At 46.8% G+C, this 18,844-nt stretch overlaps 1 protein-coding gene across 7 annotated transcripts in view; it reads left to right on the forward strand.

Moving 5' to 3' along the window:
• MST1R (macrophage stimulating 1 receptor) overlaps positions 1-18,844 on the forward strand; it is a 199,925-nt gene that overhangs the window by 151,081 nt on the left and 30,000 nt on the right. For all 7 annotated transcript variants that reach the window (XM_029599650.1, XM_029599653.1, XM_029599654.1 and 4 more), the window contains 3 exons: positions 3,401-3,604; positions 5,342-5,422; positions 9,778-9,959. In XM_029599650.1, the coding sequence (XP_029455510.1) occupies positions 3,401-3,604; positions 5,342-5,422; positions 9,778-9,959 (467 nt within the window). The remainder of the gene's footprint in view (positions 1-3,400; positions 3,605-5,341; positions 5,423-9,777; positions 9,960-18,844) is intronic.

Raw genomic sequence — 18,844 nt, forward strand, 5'->3', positions numbered from 1 at the left:
TTGTCCCCAAAAAGGACGGTTCCTTCCAACCGATTCTGGACCTCAAGAGAGTCAACTGGGCGCTCAAGGTTTCCCATTTTCGGATGGAAACCCTGAGGGCGGTCATTGCAGCGGTTCGCTCCGGCAAGTTCCTGGCTTCACTCGACCTCACAGAAGCTTACTTTCACATCCCGATTCGCAAGGAACACCAGAAGTAACTTTGCTTCGACATTCTGGGCCAGCATTTTCAGTTCCAAGCTCTCCCATTCGGTCTCACCTCTGCCCCTCGTACGTTCACCAAGGTGTGATGGTGGTGGCGGCGACCTTTCTCCGGAGGGAGGGGGGTCTTGGTCCATCCCTACCTGGACGATTGGCTTATCCGGGTGAAGTCGGAGCAGCTATGTGTGATGGCAGTCAGTCGGGTGGTGTCGGTGCTCACCTCTTTCGGGTGCATAGTCAACTACTCCAAGAGCAACCTCTTGCTCTCTCAAGTTCTGGAATTTCTGGGATCTCGCTTCGATACTTGCGTGTCCAAGGTCTCCCTGCCTGAGGTCCATGCACTCAAGCTCATGCAGCAGGTACAGCATCTCTTATCTCTGTCAATACCCACGGCCTGAGATTACTTTCAAGTTCTAGGCTCTATGGCTTCCACTATCGATCTGGTGCCCTGGGCGTTTGCGCATATGCGTCCTTTGCAGAAAGCTTTACTGACCCATTGGAAGCCGGTCTTGGAGGAGTTTCGGGCGCCCCTACCATGTCCCGAGTCTACCATCATCAGCATGCTGTGGTGGCTCTCTCTCGACCACCTGTCGAGGGGCATGCCCCTGGAGACTCCCCAGTGGATTATCGTGACGATGGATGTCAGCCTCTCCGGCTGGGGAGCGGTTTGTCAGTTTCAATCGATGCAGGGCTCTTGGTCTCCGATCCAATCCAAATGGCATATCAATCGTTTGGAGGCCCAAGCGGTTCAACTGGCACTCAAGTTCTTCCTTCCCTTGATCCGTCGCAAAGCGGTGAGAGTCCTCTCAGACAATGCCACCACGGTAGCTTACATCAATCGCCAGGGGGGCACCAGGAGTCGCCTGGTAGCCCTGGAGATTAGCCTATTGTTTGCTTGGGTGGAGCACCATTTGGACCGCCTGACGGCTTCCCACATTGCAGGAAAAGAAATGTTCAAGCCAACTTCCTCAGTCGTCAGCATCTTGACCCTGGAGAGTGGGAGTTGTCAGACGAGGCGATGGACCTAGTCATCCGCAGGTGGGGGGTCCCCACTTGGACTTGATGGCCACCCTGAAGAATGCGAAGGCTCCTCGGTTCTTCAGCCGCAGGAGAGAACACTGCTAAGCATTTGAATCCGCCGGTCAGGGCTACTTGCCTGTTTTGGAATCTTAACCTGGTCTTGCGGGTTCTCTGTGCGGCACCTTTTGAACCCCTCCGTCGGGCCACGCTCAAGGACCTCTTGCTTAAGTCTGTGTTCCTCGTGGCTATTTGCTCAGCCAGGAAGGTTTCCAAGCTGCAGGCTTTATCCTGCCGGGAGCCCTTCCTGTGATTCTCTGATTCGGGGGTTTCTCTAAAGACTGTCCCTTCTTTTCTGCCACAGGTAGTTTCCTCCTTTCATGTCAATCAATTGGTGGAGCTCCCTGCCTTTTCTCCGGAGGATATTGCTGGCACGTCGGGTGCTGATCTCAGACACTTGGATATTAAGCGTGTTCTCCTTCAGTGCTTGCAGGTTAATAATGATTTGAGTCTCCGATTATCTCTTTGTTTTATGGAGTGGTCCTCATAAAGGTCAGAAGACCTCTAAAGCCACCATTGCTCGCTGGGTAAAGGAGGCGATCACTTCGCCGTATCTTTGTCGGGGCCGGCCAGTTCCGGAGGGACTAAAAGCCCATTCTCTGCGTTCGCAGGCTACTTCTTGGGCAGAGAAGCCAGTTGGTTTCTCCTCAGGAAATTTGCAGAGTGGCTACCTGGAAATCTATGCATACTTTTGCTCGGCATTATCGTCTTGACGTTCAGGCGCCAGTTTTTGGTTCTTTTGGCAGACATGTGCTCTGAGCGGGACCCTACTTAGGGAAGCTTTGGTATGTTCCACTGTCTGGACTGATCCGGGTACGTACAGGGAAAGGAAAATTGGTTTTTACCTGCTAATTTTCGTTCCTGTAATACCACGGATCAGTCCAGACTCCCTCCCGTATTTCTTTTGTCAGTCTGCTCATAGTTTTTTCCTTTTCAGCTCTGGAGAATGCAGTTTGAAAAACACAATCTATGTGTGTTGTTTTTCCTCCCTTCCCGGAACTCTTCCTTTTGATCACCATGGAGGAATGTGCATACATTTAGTTGCATTGGAGGAAGGCAGACAAGAGGCATTTGCAGATAATTGACTATTTACCTACATAAATGGCTCTAAAAATTGCTGCCTGCCAGCCTGGCTTCCAAACCCATTCCATTATCTGTGTCGCTGCAGCTGATGCTTTACTCCAGGTTGTAGAGGGAACCTGATTTCTGCTCAGCCTTTAGCTGACCAATTTATGTCTGCCTCTTTGCCAAGGAACATCAATGTGGTTTTAATCAAGCTGATAAAAGCCTCCTTTTCAGTCTCTTTAAGAGGTGGAAGGTTTTGGTGGTGGTCTCTTCACCTTCAGTGTCTGCGAGCTCGAGGCTCATGCTGTTCAGGTGATATTAACATCTGCTGCCAACCTAAGGTCAGCCATCTTAAAGGAGATTTGCAAGGCTGCACCATAAATTTCAGCCTATACATTTACCAAACACCATTGTCTTGATACTGTCCCTATGATATGCAATTTATCCCAAGATCTGTTCTTGGGATAAAACCTAACTGTTGCCCTACTAGAGCCAATTGCTGTTGATTTGTAGTGTTGACTTTTTTTTTGTTATGTAGCATGAAATGTTTAAAGAGCCCTCCAAACATCTGGTTAAAAACATTGTTCATCTGCTGATGTTTTGTAATTCCTTTTTTGTTTTTTTAAGACAAACCTTAGTGCCACATGTGAGTCCACAAAGTCTGTTTTCAAAGAAACTGAAATTATTTAGCTGTAATGTGTGTTCTCCATCTGCTCTGCGGAGTTGCGTGATCCTCCCTTCATTTCTCTTTAGAGCTTTTTTGCAATACAGAAACGGAGTGGTAGGTAGTCTGGTGGTCATGTGGGGATCCCTTCCTAGAACAGCTGTCGCATGAGCAGAAGTGCTAGATGACCTTTCTTTATATGGGGCAGGTCACTGAACTGCTATCATCCTAAAACTGCCATAGAAGTGAAATAACCTATTTTCAGAAACAGAGAGACCATAGTACAGCAGAGTGTCTTTTATATTAGGGTGAGTATTGGGCTGAAGCATGCGACTTCTCTTCTGAAGTGCTAATGATATCTTTCCTGTGCTTTTCTGGCTCTGTCTCCCCTCACAGATACCCACAACAGTGGCTCTGCAGGGATGACATCACGGGGCATAGCGTACACCGGCAGCAGTAGTGGAGGGTCAACATTGCCTCTGCTGGTTTTGCCATCCAGCCTCCTAGAAAGTCTGGGACCAGATCTGCTGGAGGAGGTGAAGGATGTTCTCATCCCAGAGGAGCAGCTATTCCTACACCAGGACCGTATCATTGGCAAAGGTGGGTCCCTTTTTTTAGGGGAAAGGGAGCCGGGGCAGGCAAGGGTTCTTTTGCTTAGAACTCTGTAGGTCTCCTGCCTTGGATGCTGGTCTTGCTTTGATGGCCCTTTCCACCAGTCCCTGTATAATCTGGAACCTAAAGCCAAAAAAAGCATGGCGTTTTCTATTCAGGTTAAAATGTCCTTTATTAAGCAATCTTGAAAAGAAAGCCAGAAAACACCTCTGCTATAAGCCGTGTCTTTGTGGCAGGTTAGGTAGTGTGGAAAATATCATAAGGTGACTTTAGTTCATGATTTTTCTTTACCTATATATGCATATTTACAGAGCCTGGACATTTCAGACAATATTTACTCAGGCATTAAAAAGTAGAACTTACTTGCATGCTTGCAATGAGAAAACAGACCGTACTGGGCCAATTTTCAAAAGCTTAATGCTCCTACCCTTTGGACTTGAGCTCCTAAATTGGTCCTTTTGAAGATTACTAGGGCTGAGTTCCTAAATGTAGACTTCTAGTTCCCCTAGTCCCCTAAATTTAGGATCCTTAAAACCGTGTGACTATGGGGGCAGAGTTAGGGCAGGAAAACAAAGTTAGGAGCTTAGAGCAGATTTTCAAAACTAGGCACCTAATTTAGGAACTAAATCTAGGCAAATCAGCAGCAGGTCTAAATTTAGGAGCCTAAGTTTTAGGCTCCTACATTTATGTGAAATTTCAGCTGAAAATTTAGACTCCTAAGTTTTGCTGAAAATAGGCATCTAACTTAGCCTAAATTTGGGTGCTCAACTTTTTTTTTATTTTTTAATATCTGCCAGGCTGTGTTTGTTACAATTCTGTGCATGTGAACATCTTTGTAGTAATCCGTATGGTCTGCCAGTGGAGTTTCTTGTCCTATTTATTTATTTATTTATTTCGGATTTTTATATACCGACGTTCTCAATACAGGTATCGAATCAGGTCGGTTTACATAGAACAAAACTGTCGCAATAGGGCGTTACATTAAACAGCGTTTCTTAACATATGAGTAGCATATAACATATAACATAAATATAAATATAAATTAGATATTACATATACAATAATAATAATAGCTCGTCAACAGGACGTGGATAAATATAGGGAATGTTTAAAACGTGAATAAATATCTTGAATAATTAAAGGGGTAGCCTAGAATGTGATATGTGGGTACATAGACCTTGTTGATGTGCAAAAAGTCCGAGTTATGCATGGTTTAAAGAAGACTGATGCTCTCTTCGCCTTGTAGAATCTGCCTCCTACCTACTTGCATGGTACCTCATTATGTCGAGTACCCTGCTTGAGACAGCAGCAACCTCTAACATTTGTTAGAACAAAGATGAAAAATCCAGCTTGATGCCTGAGCTCATTCAGTTACTGTCAGTACCCTCATTCATTTGGGCACAGCTGTATGAACGCCCTTTTCTGCCCATGCACAGGTTGCTGCAGGAAGAGAGAAAGGCGCCTTAGTATATGGAGTCTTCTCTCTTCCCACGTGAGGAAAGAGAGAGAAATGGAGTTTGCACATAGCAAATCTTCCCTCTGTCCATGCCTGGGACTCTGCTGAAGAAGTGTGGGATCCCCAATTCAGTGAGCCTGCCCTCTCTCCCATGCACAGAGGTTCCTGTTGGAGAGCTGGAGGACTTTGGGACAGTGAATGTCCCTCCCGGCCTCACTTGCGCTGTACATACATCTTCTTTCCCCTGAACCTTCTCTCTTTTCTTGCAGGACATTTTGGCAGCGTTTTCCATGGCACGTATATCGACTCGGCCCAGAAGGAGATTCACTGTGCAGTAAAGTCATTGAATCGTGAGTACTGCAGAACAGGCTGTGGCTGCGCATCATGTTGCATTTAGTGCTTGGAGGGGGAAATCACGATGATGTGCTAAAGAGGCGCATTAGTAGCACAGTTTCAGGCTGATTCTGTAACGTGTGTGGGAAAACGGGTGCTCGGTGCTGAGCGCCCGCTCTTCCCAGTGTGCACCCAGCCACCTCTCCTGGGCGCAAGATCCTGTATTTAAATGAGGGATTGCGCTAAAAGGAGGTGCTAGGGACGATTATGCGCCTCCTTGGCCTAGGAGAGGTGGCTGTCGGCGGGTTAAGAAAACAGATGCTCAGTTTTGAGCGTTCATTTTCTGAACCCGCTGACAGCCACAGGTTAGGAAAATGAACACTCGTAAAATTGAGCAACCGTTTTCCTAAACTGAGTAGCTGGCGCTTTAAAAAAAAATTTTTAATCTTTTTTTTTTTTTTTTTTTACACCTTTTGGTTCCTCTGATTTAATATTGCCATGATATTAAGTTGGAGAATGTACAGAAAAGCAGTATTTTCTGTACATTCTCCCAGATGAAGAAGCCTAGATCGCCTTCTTCATCTGGGAGCTATCCTTCCGGTGCCACCATCGGAACAAGGATCAGGCCATTATTCCGTCTACTTCATCGTTCCCAAGAAGGAAGGCACTTTCCGTCCAATTCTGGACCTCAAGATGGTCAACAAGGCCCTGAGAATTCCTCATTTCTGGATGGAAGCCTTATGGTCAGTGATAGCTTCCGTTCACTGTGGGGAATTTCTAGCCTCCTTGGATCTCATGGAGGCTTATCTTCACATTCCCATCCTGAAGCAACATCGTTTTCTTCGGTTCAAGATTCTCGGTCAACACTTTCAATTCCAGGCCTTACCATTCGGTCTCGCGACCGCTCCCCGCACTTTCACCAAGGTGATGGTGGTAGTAACGGCAGCCTTACGAAGAGAAGGGATTCTGGTCCATCCTTACTTGGATGATTGGCTCATCTGAGCAAAGACACTGGATCTTTGTCATCAGGCAGTCAACAGAGTATTGCACCTTCTGCGTTCTCTGGGATGGGTCATCAATCTTGCCAAAAGCTTTGGGTTGATGACGAACACTATTGACTCCAGCACCCGGATGGCCAAGTATAAGGGCTGATCTACTTCTGCCCAAGAGACTCTCTTGACCAGCCAATCATCCAGATAAAGGAAAACATGTGCTTCCAATCTGTGGAGGTGCGCCCCACCACAGTCAGACATTTAAGAACATAAGAAATTGCCATACTGGGTCAGATCAAGGGTCCATCAAGCTCAGCATCCTGTCTCCAACAGTGGCCAAACCAGGCTACAATAACATGGCAAGTACCCAAACACTAAGAAGACCCCATGCTACTGATGCCATTAATAGCAGAGGCCATTCTCTAAGTCAACTATTAATAGCAGTTAATGGACTTTTCCTTCACTGTTTTCCCACCACAAATCTGAGATACTTCCTGTGACATTGGAAGATCTGTGTGACTGTAGGCACCCTTTAAATTGAGGGATCACATCCAGTTCCCTTTTTGCAGGAGGGGAATCTGGGTACCCAGGGAAATCATCTTGAACTTTTCTTTTCTGAGAAACTTGTTCAAGGCCCTCAGGTCTAGGATGGGACAGAGTCCCCCTGTTCACTTTGGAATCATGAAGTACTAAGAGTAGAATCCCTACCCTCTTTGCTCTGAAGAGACAGGCTCAACTGCTCTGGCCGTTAAGAGGGCAGAGAGGTCCTGAAGAAGTACCTCCTGATGTACTACCGGCCCCCAAAATGGGTGAGAAGGAGAATTTAGCGGGGCACCCAATAAGTTAAATTGGTGCCCTTTGCGGACAATGGACAGAACCCACTAGTCTGAGGTTATACTGGGCCACTGGTTCGTGAAGAACTGCAACCTGCCCCTGACATCTCGGGCACGGGCAGCTGGCTGATGCTCCCTACAATTCAGTCAAAATCCTGTCCCAGGATCTGGCTGGGGCACCAGCTGTGGTTTGGGAGCCCACTGCTGCCTGGGACAGTTGCGAGAGCTCACCTTCTGAGAATGGGAGCAAGAGGCCGGAGGATAGTACTTCCTCAGGCCATACCTCGCCGACCTCCTGGCCGAGGAGGGCGAGTCTGAAGTACAAGTGGAGAGTTGTTGGAAGGTCTCATGGTGATTCCGCAACTGGGCCACCACATCCATCACCTTATCTCTGAAGAGATTCTCTCCTGTACACAGCAGGTCAGCAAGTCTTTCTTGTACCTCTGGTCAGAGATCCAAGACCCGCAGCCATGCCATTCTGCGGGTGCCGATTCCCACTGCAGAGACTCCTGTTGCTATCTCAAAAACATTGTAGGTAGATTGCACCTCATGTTTTTCCACATTCCAGGCCCTGACGCACCAGTGACAGGAAGGTGTCTTGCTGCTGAGTTAGCTGATTGGCCGCCTCCTGTACCTGCTTCCAGAAGTTGTGAGAGTATTGGCTCCCAAGGTCATCCAGAGCTCTGTGCCCTCTCCCCAGGGGTGCCAAGGCATGGGTTTGAGAGCACTTGACCTTCTTGAGAGCAGATTCGACTACTACTGATTGGTGTGCCAGCTGGCGCTTGTCGAATCTGATAGCCTATTGGATGTTAATAGGAAGAATCTGATAGCCTATTGGATGTTAATAGGAAGAACCATGAGGTGGTCCTCCCAAATAGTCAGCAGCAACTCTTTAAAGATCTCATGCACCAGGACTGCCGGGCATCCTCTTCCGTCATTAACTGAAATGAGATGGCTTCCGACATTCCCGCGCAAAGCCTGTGAAGCTCAGTTCCTCAGGGGGAGACCACCTTCACTTCTCTGAAGGAGAAGGCTCTGAGGGGAGACCTTTTGAGTCCTCTGAGGAGGATTCCACAGTGTCATCCCCCCAGGGATCATAAGATGCCTCATCTTCACTATAATCCACAGGGGATGGGGCCCTGGGTGCCCAGCCTTCGTCCAGGGGTCTAGGCACTGATGGCATGTCTGTGGGTGAACGCGATTCTATCTCTCTTCAAAAGACTAAATTAAGTGGTGGGAAAGTTTCAGAAATGTTCCTTGTGCAGCAGGTTGTAGGTTGTAAATTTAATATGGCAACAGGCTAATTATGTAGTTTCTCCACAGCTGCAGAATTGGGGGACTTAATGGTATTGAGTTTGTACTAATGCTGCCTCTGGTCTTGAAGACATAACTTGGCACCCCCTCATAATCTCCATGAACCCAGTACATTCTTTTCCCAATAGCTCTATACAGAGGGCTGTAACCCGCGTGTGCCATGCAGGATCCCTCTCTATCCCTTCTGCCCCACCCACACACAGACTTTGCGTGGAACTATATTCAGTTCCTAAACGTCTGCGAGGCAGCAAACCTTTTTGTCATGTACCCACTTTTCCAACATCATCAAGAACAGTGTATCCACACACCTCAAACATAGGTAGCTTCTCACTAACTCAAACTCCATTCCTAGTATCAGGGCCTGGTGAAATGTATCTGCTCATGGAGTCTCATTTGACTAATACACCATTCCTAGTATCAGAGGCTGGTAGTAATAGTAATTTAGATTTTTAGCCTGTCTTTCTAAATCATGCTTAAGGAAGGTTACAGCATTATTAAAATTGAGGTACAATAATCCCTTGCTCCCAAAAACTTACAATCTGGAGGCAACTGGAGAGAGTGATTTACCCAAGGTCACAGTGTGTGTCAGTAGGACAAGTGGGTATGAACCCTGGTTTCCCTGGTTCTCAGCTCATTGCTCTAAACCACCCCTTCTCACAATCTGTCTGCACAAATTAAGTAGTAGATGGCTTCTATCTAAAATATCAATACGTAAGCACTCTGCGACTTGAGGCTCAAGGATAAGGTGATTGCCTAGCCCTGCATGCAACATGGTGCTACCTCTGTCACAAAATTGGGTTATTCTTGGCTTTCTGAAATGGCTGCATCCTGCAATATTAAGGGTATGAGTCAATGATGGCTTTTCCTATCTGTGCACATAGAAGAAATAGAAGGTACAATAAGGAATTAAACTGGAAATGTTTTACATGGTAGTTTTGCTGCAGCTCATTGTAGAAGGCAATGATCACCTTTCCCCTCTGTGATCATAGCACCATGATTTAATGTGATTTTTTTTTTTTATGGCAACATTAATCTCTGTGTATTTTAGCATGGGGTTTATTTTTGCTTTGCATGATAAATGTGATTGTATTATAAGTGGGTCTTTTTTATGTTTTGCCTCACATAGTACACATTTTGATAGGTGAATTAAAATAAATTAAATAATAAAAATAAAGAATGATCTTCCCTGATCCGAATTTCTCACTTTCCCCTCTTCCTGTCCTCTCTCCGCAGGGATCACTGATGTGGAGGAAGTGGAGGAGTTTCTGAGGGAAGGAATATTAATGAAGAGTTTCCATCATGAACATGTCCTCTCACTGATTGGCATCTTTCTTCCCAAGGAGGGTTTGCCCCTGGTCGTCCTGCCCTACATGAAGCATGGGGATCTGCGACACTTTATTCGCTCTGAGGAACGGGTGAGGATGGCGTTCAGGTGGTACTGCTGGAGCCGTCATTGAACTATGTAAAGCCATGCCTAATGTGCTCGCACTCTGTAGGAGGAGTATTGCTAGCCATGGGCACATATGCCATGAATCAAGGTAGTAAGCACCCTCTTGTCCTTGACTGTAGCAGGGCCAGAAGAACAGGCTCTCTCATTCCTCTCCCTCACCCACCTACCCACCCCAGTCCTTGGTATAACCAACACTCCTCTCTCCTTGGTACAATGTTTTGCCCACTGCCCAATCCCCATTCCCTGTACGTACCCAGATCAGTCCAGACACCTGGGTTCATCTCCCCCTATCAGCAGTTGGAGACAGAGAGAAAAAAACCTCGCTGACACCGTATCTAAGCAACCGTGCCAGCTGCAGTCCGTCAGTATTTCTCTGTCTCCAGCAGATGGCAGAGGCTGTTAACCCTGAAGTTCTGCAGTTGACTAATTTTTTTCTTATGAGCCTTCCTCCCAGGGGTTTCTTTTTTTTTTTTTTTTTTAGAATCCTTAGGGTTCTTCCCTGTCCGGTTGAGGCGGCCGAGCCGGGGGTTGGTACCCTTGTGTGTGCTTGGTCCGGGCGCCCGTGAGGTGTAAATCTGGTTGTCCAGATCTCTCCCTTCACGAGGCAGCTGAGGCGGCTGCAGGCTCTTTACAATACTTTTTAAGAATGTTTTGGCTATTTTTGCCTATTTTTCAGGGCAGGTTGTTCATTTTTAATTAAAGCTAATTAAAAACAAAACAAAAAAAAAACTGTTTTCACCAGAGCACTGCTCTACAGGCGAGCGACTTTCTCCCCTTAGGTAGGAGCTTTTTGTGGGGCTCTGGCTGTTTGTTTGGGGGACCTTTTCTTCTGTTGTGGTGATTCAGAGAGAGGATTTTAATTTTTTTTTTTTTTTTTTGTAATATTTATTAAATTTTTGTTCATTAACATACACCATGTAAGAAACAGTACAGAATATTTTTATGAACTTATACAGAAAGTCTTGTTAATGTGGACATTGAAACACCCGATCCTCCCACCCCTTCCTGGCGCTGTCCATTATGTAGCCGGTAAGTGAGGTTATCTACAGTGCGGGGCTTCATATGAGGAGCGGGCCGCCATTGCGAAGAAGAAGACAAACGCCTACTCCCAGCCCAAGCTGGAGTCGTTGGAAAATGACCTTGGTGGTAGCAGCACATGTTAATCGGAGCAGAAAATCATAAATTTATAAATCCCAAAAACATCAGGTCTAAGAGACACAGATAGCTCATAATACTTGCGCTACACACAGAAGCAAAATGTTATGCTACTTAAATTGCCAAAGTCTGTAATCAGGAGTGTGAGTTAAGGATTACAGAGGAACATCAAAGGTGAAGTTTGTGTAAATGGTATTCCCTATTGTTCATCGCTGATGAGTCGGAGCTCAGCGTGACTTCAGGTATTTAGGTCGAGTATCTTGCTTCTGGCTCTCGTATTGAGAGACATTAAATACGGATTCCATATGTCAAGAAATTGTTCATATTTCCTAGCGGAAGGCAAAGCCTTGGCCGATAACTGTTCATAACTGACCATTTTGTGAAGTTTCAATCTCCATTGGGTAAGCGTTGGCGAGTCTTTGACCAGCCATTATGTTAGAATAATTTGCTTTGCCAGGAGGAGGCCTTTACATAAGAAAAGACGCCATGTCTAATGAGGTAGCCCCGATACTGTGTCCCAGATAAGATGTAGAAGACAAAGCTGCGGGTCCAGGGGTAGGTCCTGCGTTAGTAGACTTCCAAGGTAGCCCAAGACTTTATTCTAGAACTGATGAATTATTACACAGTCCCAAAAATTATGTTGTAATGTTGCGGTATCTTCGCCACATTTCAAACATGCTGCCGATGATTATAGTCACCATTTCTAGGCCTGCAGTGGAGCAATGTAGATTCTATGCAAAATTTTGTATTGGGTTTCTCGTAGTTGCACATTGTCTGTATAGCGTGGTATCGCCTTGAAACATCCCGCCAGCTGCGATGGGGGGATCTGACAGCACAAATCTCAGTTCCAAGTGTCTGTCAACTGTTTAATCCTGTCTGAAGATTCCAATGGTAGTAACTTCTGCAGCATAGAAGAGCAGGTTATTCGCTGTTTGTGAAATGGGAAAAATGCTTTCAATCGCTCAAGATTGTTGGCATCTCCGGTAGTGGCCTCCCAGGACTGAAAGAAATGGCGGATTTGCAGATATGCAAAGAAACTCTTTCGTAAAATCTCCTATTGAGTCTGCAGCTCCGTGAAAGATCGAAGGCGCCTCCCAGAGGTATCTGAGCTGTCGCACATGGGTAAGGCCGACCTCCTTCCAATGAAGAAACACCGAGTTTTCCCAGCTAGGAGAAAAGGAGGGCAGCCCCTGAATCGCAGCAAAGGTCAACGTCTTCCAGGTGATATGGAGCTGGGAGCATATCCGCTTCCATGCCTTTCGACAGGCCACAAAGTAAGGGAAATCACGTATTTGTTGTGGCAAGGCCGATCTCTGTGCTACCAGTATATTGCCAATAGCTAGTGGTTTGCACCAGTCCTTCAGTAGATCTCAAGGATTTTAATTTTATCTCTACCTTATGGTTCGCAGCAGGGCATGTCGTTCATACGGCTCCGATTCTTCCCGGCTTAATATGTCAAGGTTATGCGCTAACTGTGCCGATGGTGAGGAGGGTTCATATGTGACTCCTTCTCCTTCTAAATAGTGTTGAGTATCGTTGTCTTTTGGACCGGCTGCAACTTCTTTTTTTTTACCTCACCCGGCCGGTGCGGGAACGGTGGCCATTTTGGATTTTGACACAGCAGTTCCCGCATCACCGGGGGGGGGGGGTGTGAGGGTCCTCCATATCTGTCTCCAGTCCGTTCCGGTTTGAGGAACAGGCAGGGAGGGCTAGAAGGGGAGGAAAGCTTTGGTTTGCCTGTTTTTTCAACCAGACCATGCTGGTTTTGGTGCAGGGAGGCTTTTCTCCACATACTTTGTTTTGTTACTTCATGATGCCTATATGGCCAGACAGAAAGTGGCTTGGGAGACTACACAGCCGCAGATTCCACCAGTCCAGCCCACTGAGGGTCCTTCAGGGCCCAGGAGGTCTCCTATGCCTGGTAATACGGTTCCCTCAGCACAGGGCTTGACTTTTCGCCACAGGGTGATGCTGCTGGGGTGGTTGATCCGGAGGACGCTATCATAGTTCCTGGTGGTACTGGTTCGGGGTCTGGTCAAGCTCCCCTGGTGGCTTCGGTTATTCAAGCTACCAAGGATGCAGGTCAAGGGGATGACCCGGTTTCTTTTATTCATGAGCCGAAGGATCCTAAGGTGGTCCGCCTTTTTAAAAGGGGAAGAGCTGGAGGTTTTGCTTCCCTTTTTCTTATCAGGTTCTTGGGGTTGAAATGCCTCAGGAGAACCAGGATTTGGACAGCGAGGGACCCGGTACTAGGTGCCATCCAAGATCCTCCAACTTCTTTCCCTTACCACAAGTCGGTTAGGAAGTTAGTAGAAGAGGATTGGGGGACTCCTGATTCTGGTTTAAAAGTTGGCAGAGTCATGGGGAAACTTTACCCTCTACCAGAACAGGATTTAGAATTTTTTTCTCTCCCGAAAGCAGATGCAGTGGTGTCTTCTGTGACTAAGCGCACTACGATTCCGGTTATTGGTTCGGCCACTTTAAAAGATGTACAAGATTGTAAGATGGAGTTACACCTCAAAAGGAATTTTGAGGTGGCATCCCTGGGTTTGTGTGCAGCGCTTTGTTCAAGTTTTTTGCAGTGTGCTTGTCTCCGGTGGGTACAGCAGCTTCAAGGTAATTTGTCTCAATCAGCTGTGAACGTGGATACGGCTGAGCGTGTGGAAGCAGCTGTGGCTTACAGTGTGGATGCCCTCTATGATTTGGTGCATACTTCCTCCAGAGTAATGGCATCAACTGTGGCCACCCGATGGTTACTTTAGCTTTGCAATTGGACAGCAATATTTCCTCTAAGGCACAATTGGCATCCTTGCCTTTCAAAGGTAAGTTCTTGTTTGGTGAGGATCTAGAGCAGCTGATCGAGTCACTTGGAGACAATAAAGGCCTCAGGTTACCCGAGGATAAAACCTAAGGGTAAGAGATTTTTTCAATCACGGTCTATTTTTCGGTCTGACAGAAGATTGCGGCCTACCCGTGATATGCTGGGACCACAGAAACAATGTTTTTCACGAGGGCAAGCATGGGGACAATTCTTTCGTGGAGCCAGAGGGTCCTTTAGAGGGTCCTCTGGTGGCTCCTCATCAGGAGGTAAGTCTACCCAATGATGCCAGACTAGTCCACTCAGTCATTCCTATTATAGGAGGTCGCTTACAGCACTTTTACGACAAGTGGGCCAAGATCACTCAGGACCAGTGGGGTTCTCTATGTGATAAGCAACAGTTACATTTTAGAATTTGCTCATCCTGTATGGGAACTTTTTCTATTTTCCCCATTTAGCTAGTCGGTCAAGCGGGTGGCGGTACAACTGACTCTAGACCGGTTATGTCTGTTAAGTGCGGTAGTACCAGTTTCCAGAGCGGAGCTTCGTCAAAAGAGATACTCCATTTATTTTCTGGTCCCCAAAAAGGAGGGCTCGTTTCATCCGATACTCAATTTAAAGAAGATCAATGCAAAACTCAAGGTACCACGCTTCAGGATGGAAACCTCAGGTTGGACATAGCGGCTGTACGCATAGGAGAATTCCTGGCTTCCTTGGATCTCATGGAGGTTTATCTACATATTCCCATCCATCAGGACTCTCAACATTTTCTCCACTTCATGATTCTGGGTCAAAACTTGCAGTTTTAGGCTCCTCCGTTTGGTCTCACCATGGCTTCATGGACTTTCACCAAGGTGTGATGGTGGGGGTGGCAGCTTTCCTTCGAAAGGAGGGTATTCTAGTTCGCCATATTTGGATGATTGGTTGATCAGAGCCAAGTCAGAGTGTTTGTTCCGCAAGTCGGTTCATAGAGTTCTCGAAGTCCTACAGTCCCTAGGTTGGGTAGTGAATCACGACAAAAGTCAGCTATCACCAACACAAACTTTGGAGTATTTAGGAGCTTGGTTCCATACTCTTATAGGCGGTCTTCTCTCTCAAGCTCAAATCTTGAAACTTCAGGCCCAGATCCGCTGGTTTTTGCGGTTGCAGCTACCCAAGGTCTGGGACTACTTACAGGTACTCGGCTTGATGGCCTCCACGCTGGACTTGGTTCCCTGGGCGTTTTCCCATATGAAACCACTACAGATGGCATTGTTGTCCCACTGGAAGGTAGTATCGGAAGAATATCATATCCGCTTACCTCTCGAGGGTTTCCAGATAGACAGTCTGTCATGGTGGCTTCACACTTCCAATCTCAGTCAGGGAGTGGACCTCGAAGTTCCCGATTGGATGGTGGATACTACCGATGCCAGTCACTCTGGATGGGGAGTAGTTTGTCAGTCCCATTCGGTTCAGGGATCCTGGTCCACGAGACAGTCTGTGTGGTCTATCAATTGTCTAGAGTCCAGGGCGGTTCGTTTGGCCTTGAAGGAGTTTCTGCCATTATTACGGAATCGTCCGTAATAATGGCAGAATCGTCGAGTTCTGTCAGATAATGCGACAACAGTAGCATATATAAATCGGCAGGGCGGAACCAAAAGCAAGGCAGTAGCTCTAGAGGCGCAGAGGTTGGTGCTCTAGGTGGTACAACATCTAGAGAAATTAGTGGCATCCCACATCGCAGGAACAGAGAGTGTTCAGGCGGATCTCTTGAGTTGCACACACTTGGATCCAGGCGAGTGGGAACTCTGAGACAGCCATGCAGTTAATTCGAGATCGTTGGGTCTACCTCACGTCGACCTTATGGTGACTTCTTGGAATGTCAAGGCCTTCCGATTCTTCAGTCGCTGAAGACAGTACGGGGCCAAAGGGGGTCGACACTCTGGTTGTACCATGGCCTCAGGGAATTCTACTATATGTTTTTCCTCCATGGCCGCTGGTGGGCAAGGTTCTACGTCGCACAAAAAAGCATTGCGGAGAGGTGATTCTGGTGCCTCCAGAGTGGCCTCAGTGTCCGTGATTTGCGGATCTGGTCAACCTGGCAGTGGATGACCCGCTTCGCTTCGGCCACCTGATGTGTCCTCTTCGACAGGGTCCTATATTTTTTGACCAGGCTGCTTGCTTTTGTCTAGTGGCATGGCTTTTGAGAGGAGGCGTTTGAAAAGGAAAGGTTACCGGGACTCTGTAGTCGCTACATTGTTACAGCCTAGAACAGTGGTTCTCAACTGGTGTGTCGCCAAGCACCAGCAGGTGTGTTGCAGCTCCCGGTGTCCCACTGCCCTGCTTGTGCTTCCCTAGGTGATGCTGAAGAGTGGAAAGATCTGTGCACTGCCACTGGAGGCCAGGCCGGCGGGGCCGAAGAATGGAGAGACGTTGCACTCCACCACCAGAGGCCAGGTGAGCGGCGGCTGAAGAGACATTGCATGCTGCTGGAGGTCAGGCCAGCAGCGGCTGATAAGCGGAGGCCAGGCTTATTGAGCCAAACAAAGAGAAGAGGCTCCATGCAAGCTTATGTGTGTGTGTGTGGTACAATGGGTGCATGAGTGGCAGAGTGTGTGTGTGTGTGTGTGGTTGTAAGTGACAGAGTATGTGTGAGCTTGTATGTAAGTGACAGCATGTGTGTAATTGAGAGAGACACTGGTCAGAAGTGATGTTTCTGTGAGAGAGAGAGACAGACTGGTCAGGAAAATGACTTGTGTGTGTGTGAGACAGACTGGTCAGGGAGGTGACTGTTTGAGAGAGAGACAGACTGGTCAGGGAGGTGACTGTGTGAGAGAGAGACAGACTGGTCAGGGAGCTGACTGGTGTGCGTGTGAGGAAGAGATACTAGTTAGGGAGGTTACTAGTCTGTGTGAGACAGAGACTGATTGTGACTGTTTGTGGCCACTGCTGCTTCTGCTGAGCACTATTGCCCTGCAAGGGAAAGAAGTAGGAGATTTGCTGGAGAGGGTAAGTAAAGGTGGCTTTTTAAGTTTATTTTTCTTGATTGACTGCCATTTTAATTATTGGGTACTATGTGATGTCTGTTGTTTTGAAATATGTTATTGATATTTGGACAATTTAATAATTTTTGAGTTTTTAATTATTGGATGTTCTGCTCAGCTGTTTTGTAACATTTATTAGTATAGTTTTACAATTATTTCTAAGTGGGTATCTTTGTATAGCAGCCTGGCTTGCTCTGTTTTCCTAATAGGAGGTGTATTAGTGTTTAGGGCCTGGTTAAATATTTGTAGTGGTAAATTACTGTCTTTTCATGAGGGGAGGTATTGTGCCTGCCAGTAAAGAGAGTTTGTTTTGCTTTTATTGAGATGTCATCAGAACCAGAATATCTTTTTTGTATGGTGAGTTGTACGGGTAATGCCCTAGTTCTGCTCTGCACCCATTTTGGGGGGTCAAGGGGGTTCCTGAGGATGCAGAATGTATATTTACATTTTTCCCCTTGACGATCACATGTTCAGTGTGTCATGCATGTGAGAACCATCTGTGGTGTGTCCCGGCCGAAAAAAGGTTGAGAAACACTGGTCTAAAAGGAAGTCTACTAACCTCTCTTATGTTCGGGTATGGAAGATTTTTGAGTCCTGGTGTTCCGTCAGGGGAATTTGCCTTCATAGGGCCTTAATGCCTGAAATATCTTTCTTACAGGATGGCTTCACCAAGGGCTTATCTCTTAGTTCTCTTAAAGTGCAGGTAGCAGCACTAGGCTCTCTCCGTGGCAAAATTGAAGGTTCCTCTATTTCGTCTCATCTGGACGTGGTTCGTTTTCTTAGAGGTACGATGAATCTTCGTCCTCCAGTTCGGAAATCTTATCCGTCCTGGAACCTTAATCTAGTTCTTAAAGCTCTGTGTGAACCTCCCTTCAAGCTGCTCCGAAGGGCTACGTTAAAGGATTTGACACTTAGAAATTCTTCTAGCCGAACAAATGGCGACGAGAAAAATTACCTTGAGTTACAGGTTTTATCTTGTCGAGATCCTTTCCTTTAGATTTTGGAATCTGGAGTTTCTTTTTAGACAGTACCTTCCTTTTTACCAAAGGTGGTTTCAGCGTTCTATGTCAATCAGTCAGTGGAACTTCTGGCTTTTCCTAACTTACCTGTGTCTACTCCTAATGCAAGGGAGCTCAAACATCTAGATGATCGGAGAGCTTTATTGCATTACCTCAAGATTACCAATGATGTTAGGAGGTCCGATCACCTCTTCGTGCCATGGAGTGGTCCTAATAGAGGCTCCAAGGCTTCTTAAAGCCTCTATTTCACGATGGTTGAAGGAGGCTATTTCTTCCACGTATATTGCACGGGGTCATCCAGTTCTGAAAGGCTTGCGTGCTCACTCCACACGTTTGCAAGCGGCCTCGTGGGTGGAATCTCAACGTTTCCCCACAGGAAATTTACAGAGCGGCAACTTGGAAGTCACTGCATACTTTTGCCAAGGCACTATCGCTTAGATGTCGGAGCTCTGGCAAACCCTTCCTTTGGCGAGAGTGTTTTGCGAGCGGGATTCTCCAGGTCCCACCCTGGGTAAGGGCTTTGGTACATCCCAGGTGTCTGGACTGATCCGGGTACGTACAGGGAAAGGAAAATTGGTTCTTACCTGCTAATTTTTGTTCCTGTAGTACCACAGATCAGTCCAGAGCCTGCCCAATTAGAAGGGGGTTATATTAATGGGAGAGTCCGCTCAGCTGTAAGATTGTTCTCTGTTGCATTTCCGTGTTCTTGTTAATTGTTTAATGGTTCCATATTTTTTGCTATTATCTGCTTTAATATAGATATATACTGACGAACTGCAGGTGGCACAGTTGCTTAGATACAGTGTCAGCAAGGTTTTTTTTCTCTGTCTCCATC

This window comes from Rhinatrema bivittatum, chromosome 4 (assembly GCF_901001135.1).
Source record: "Rhinatrema bivittatum chromosome 4, aRhiBiv1.1, whole genome shotgun sequence".
Classification (NCBI taxonomy): domain Eukaryota; kingdom Metazoa; phylum Chordata; class Amphibia; order Gymnophiona; family Rhinatrematidae; genus Rhinatrema; species Rhinatrema bivittatum.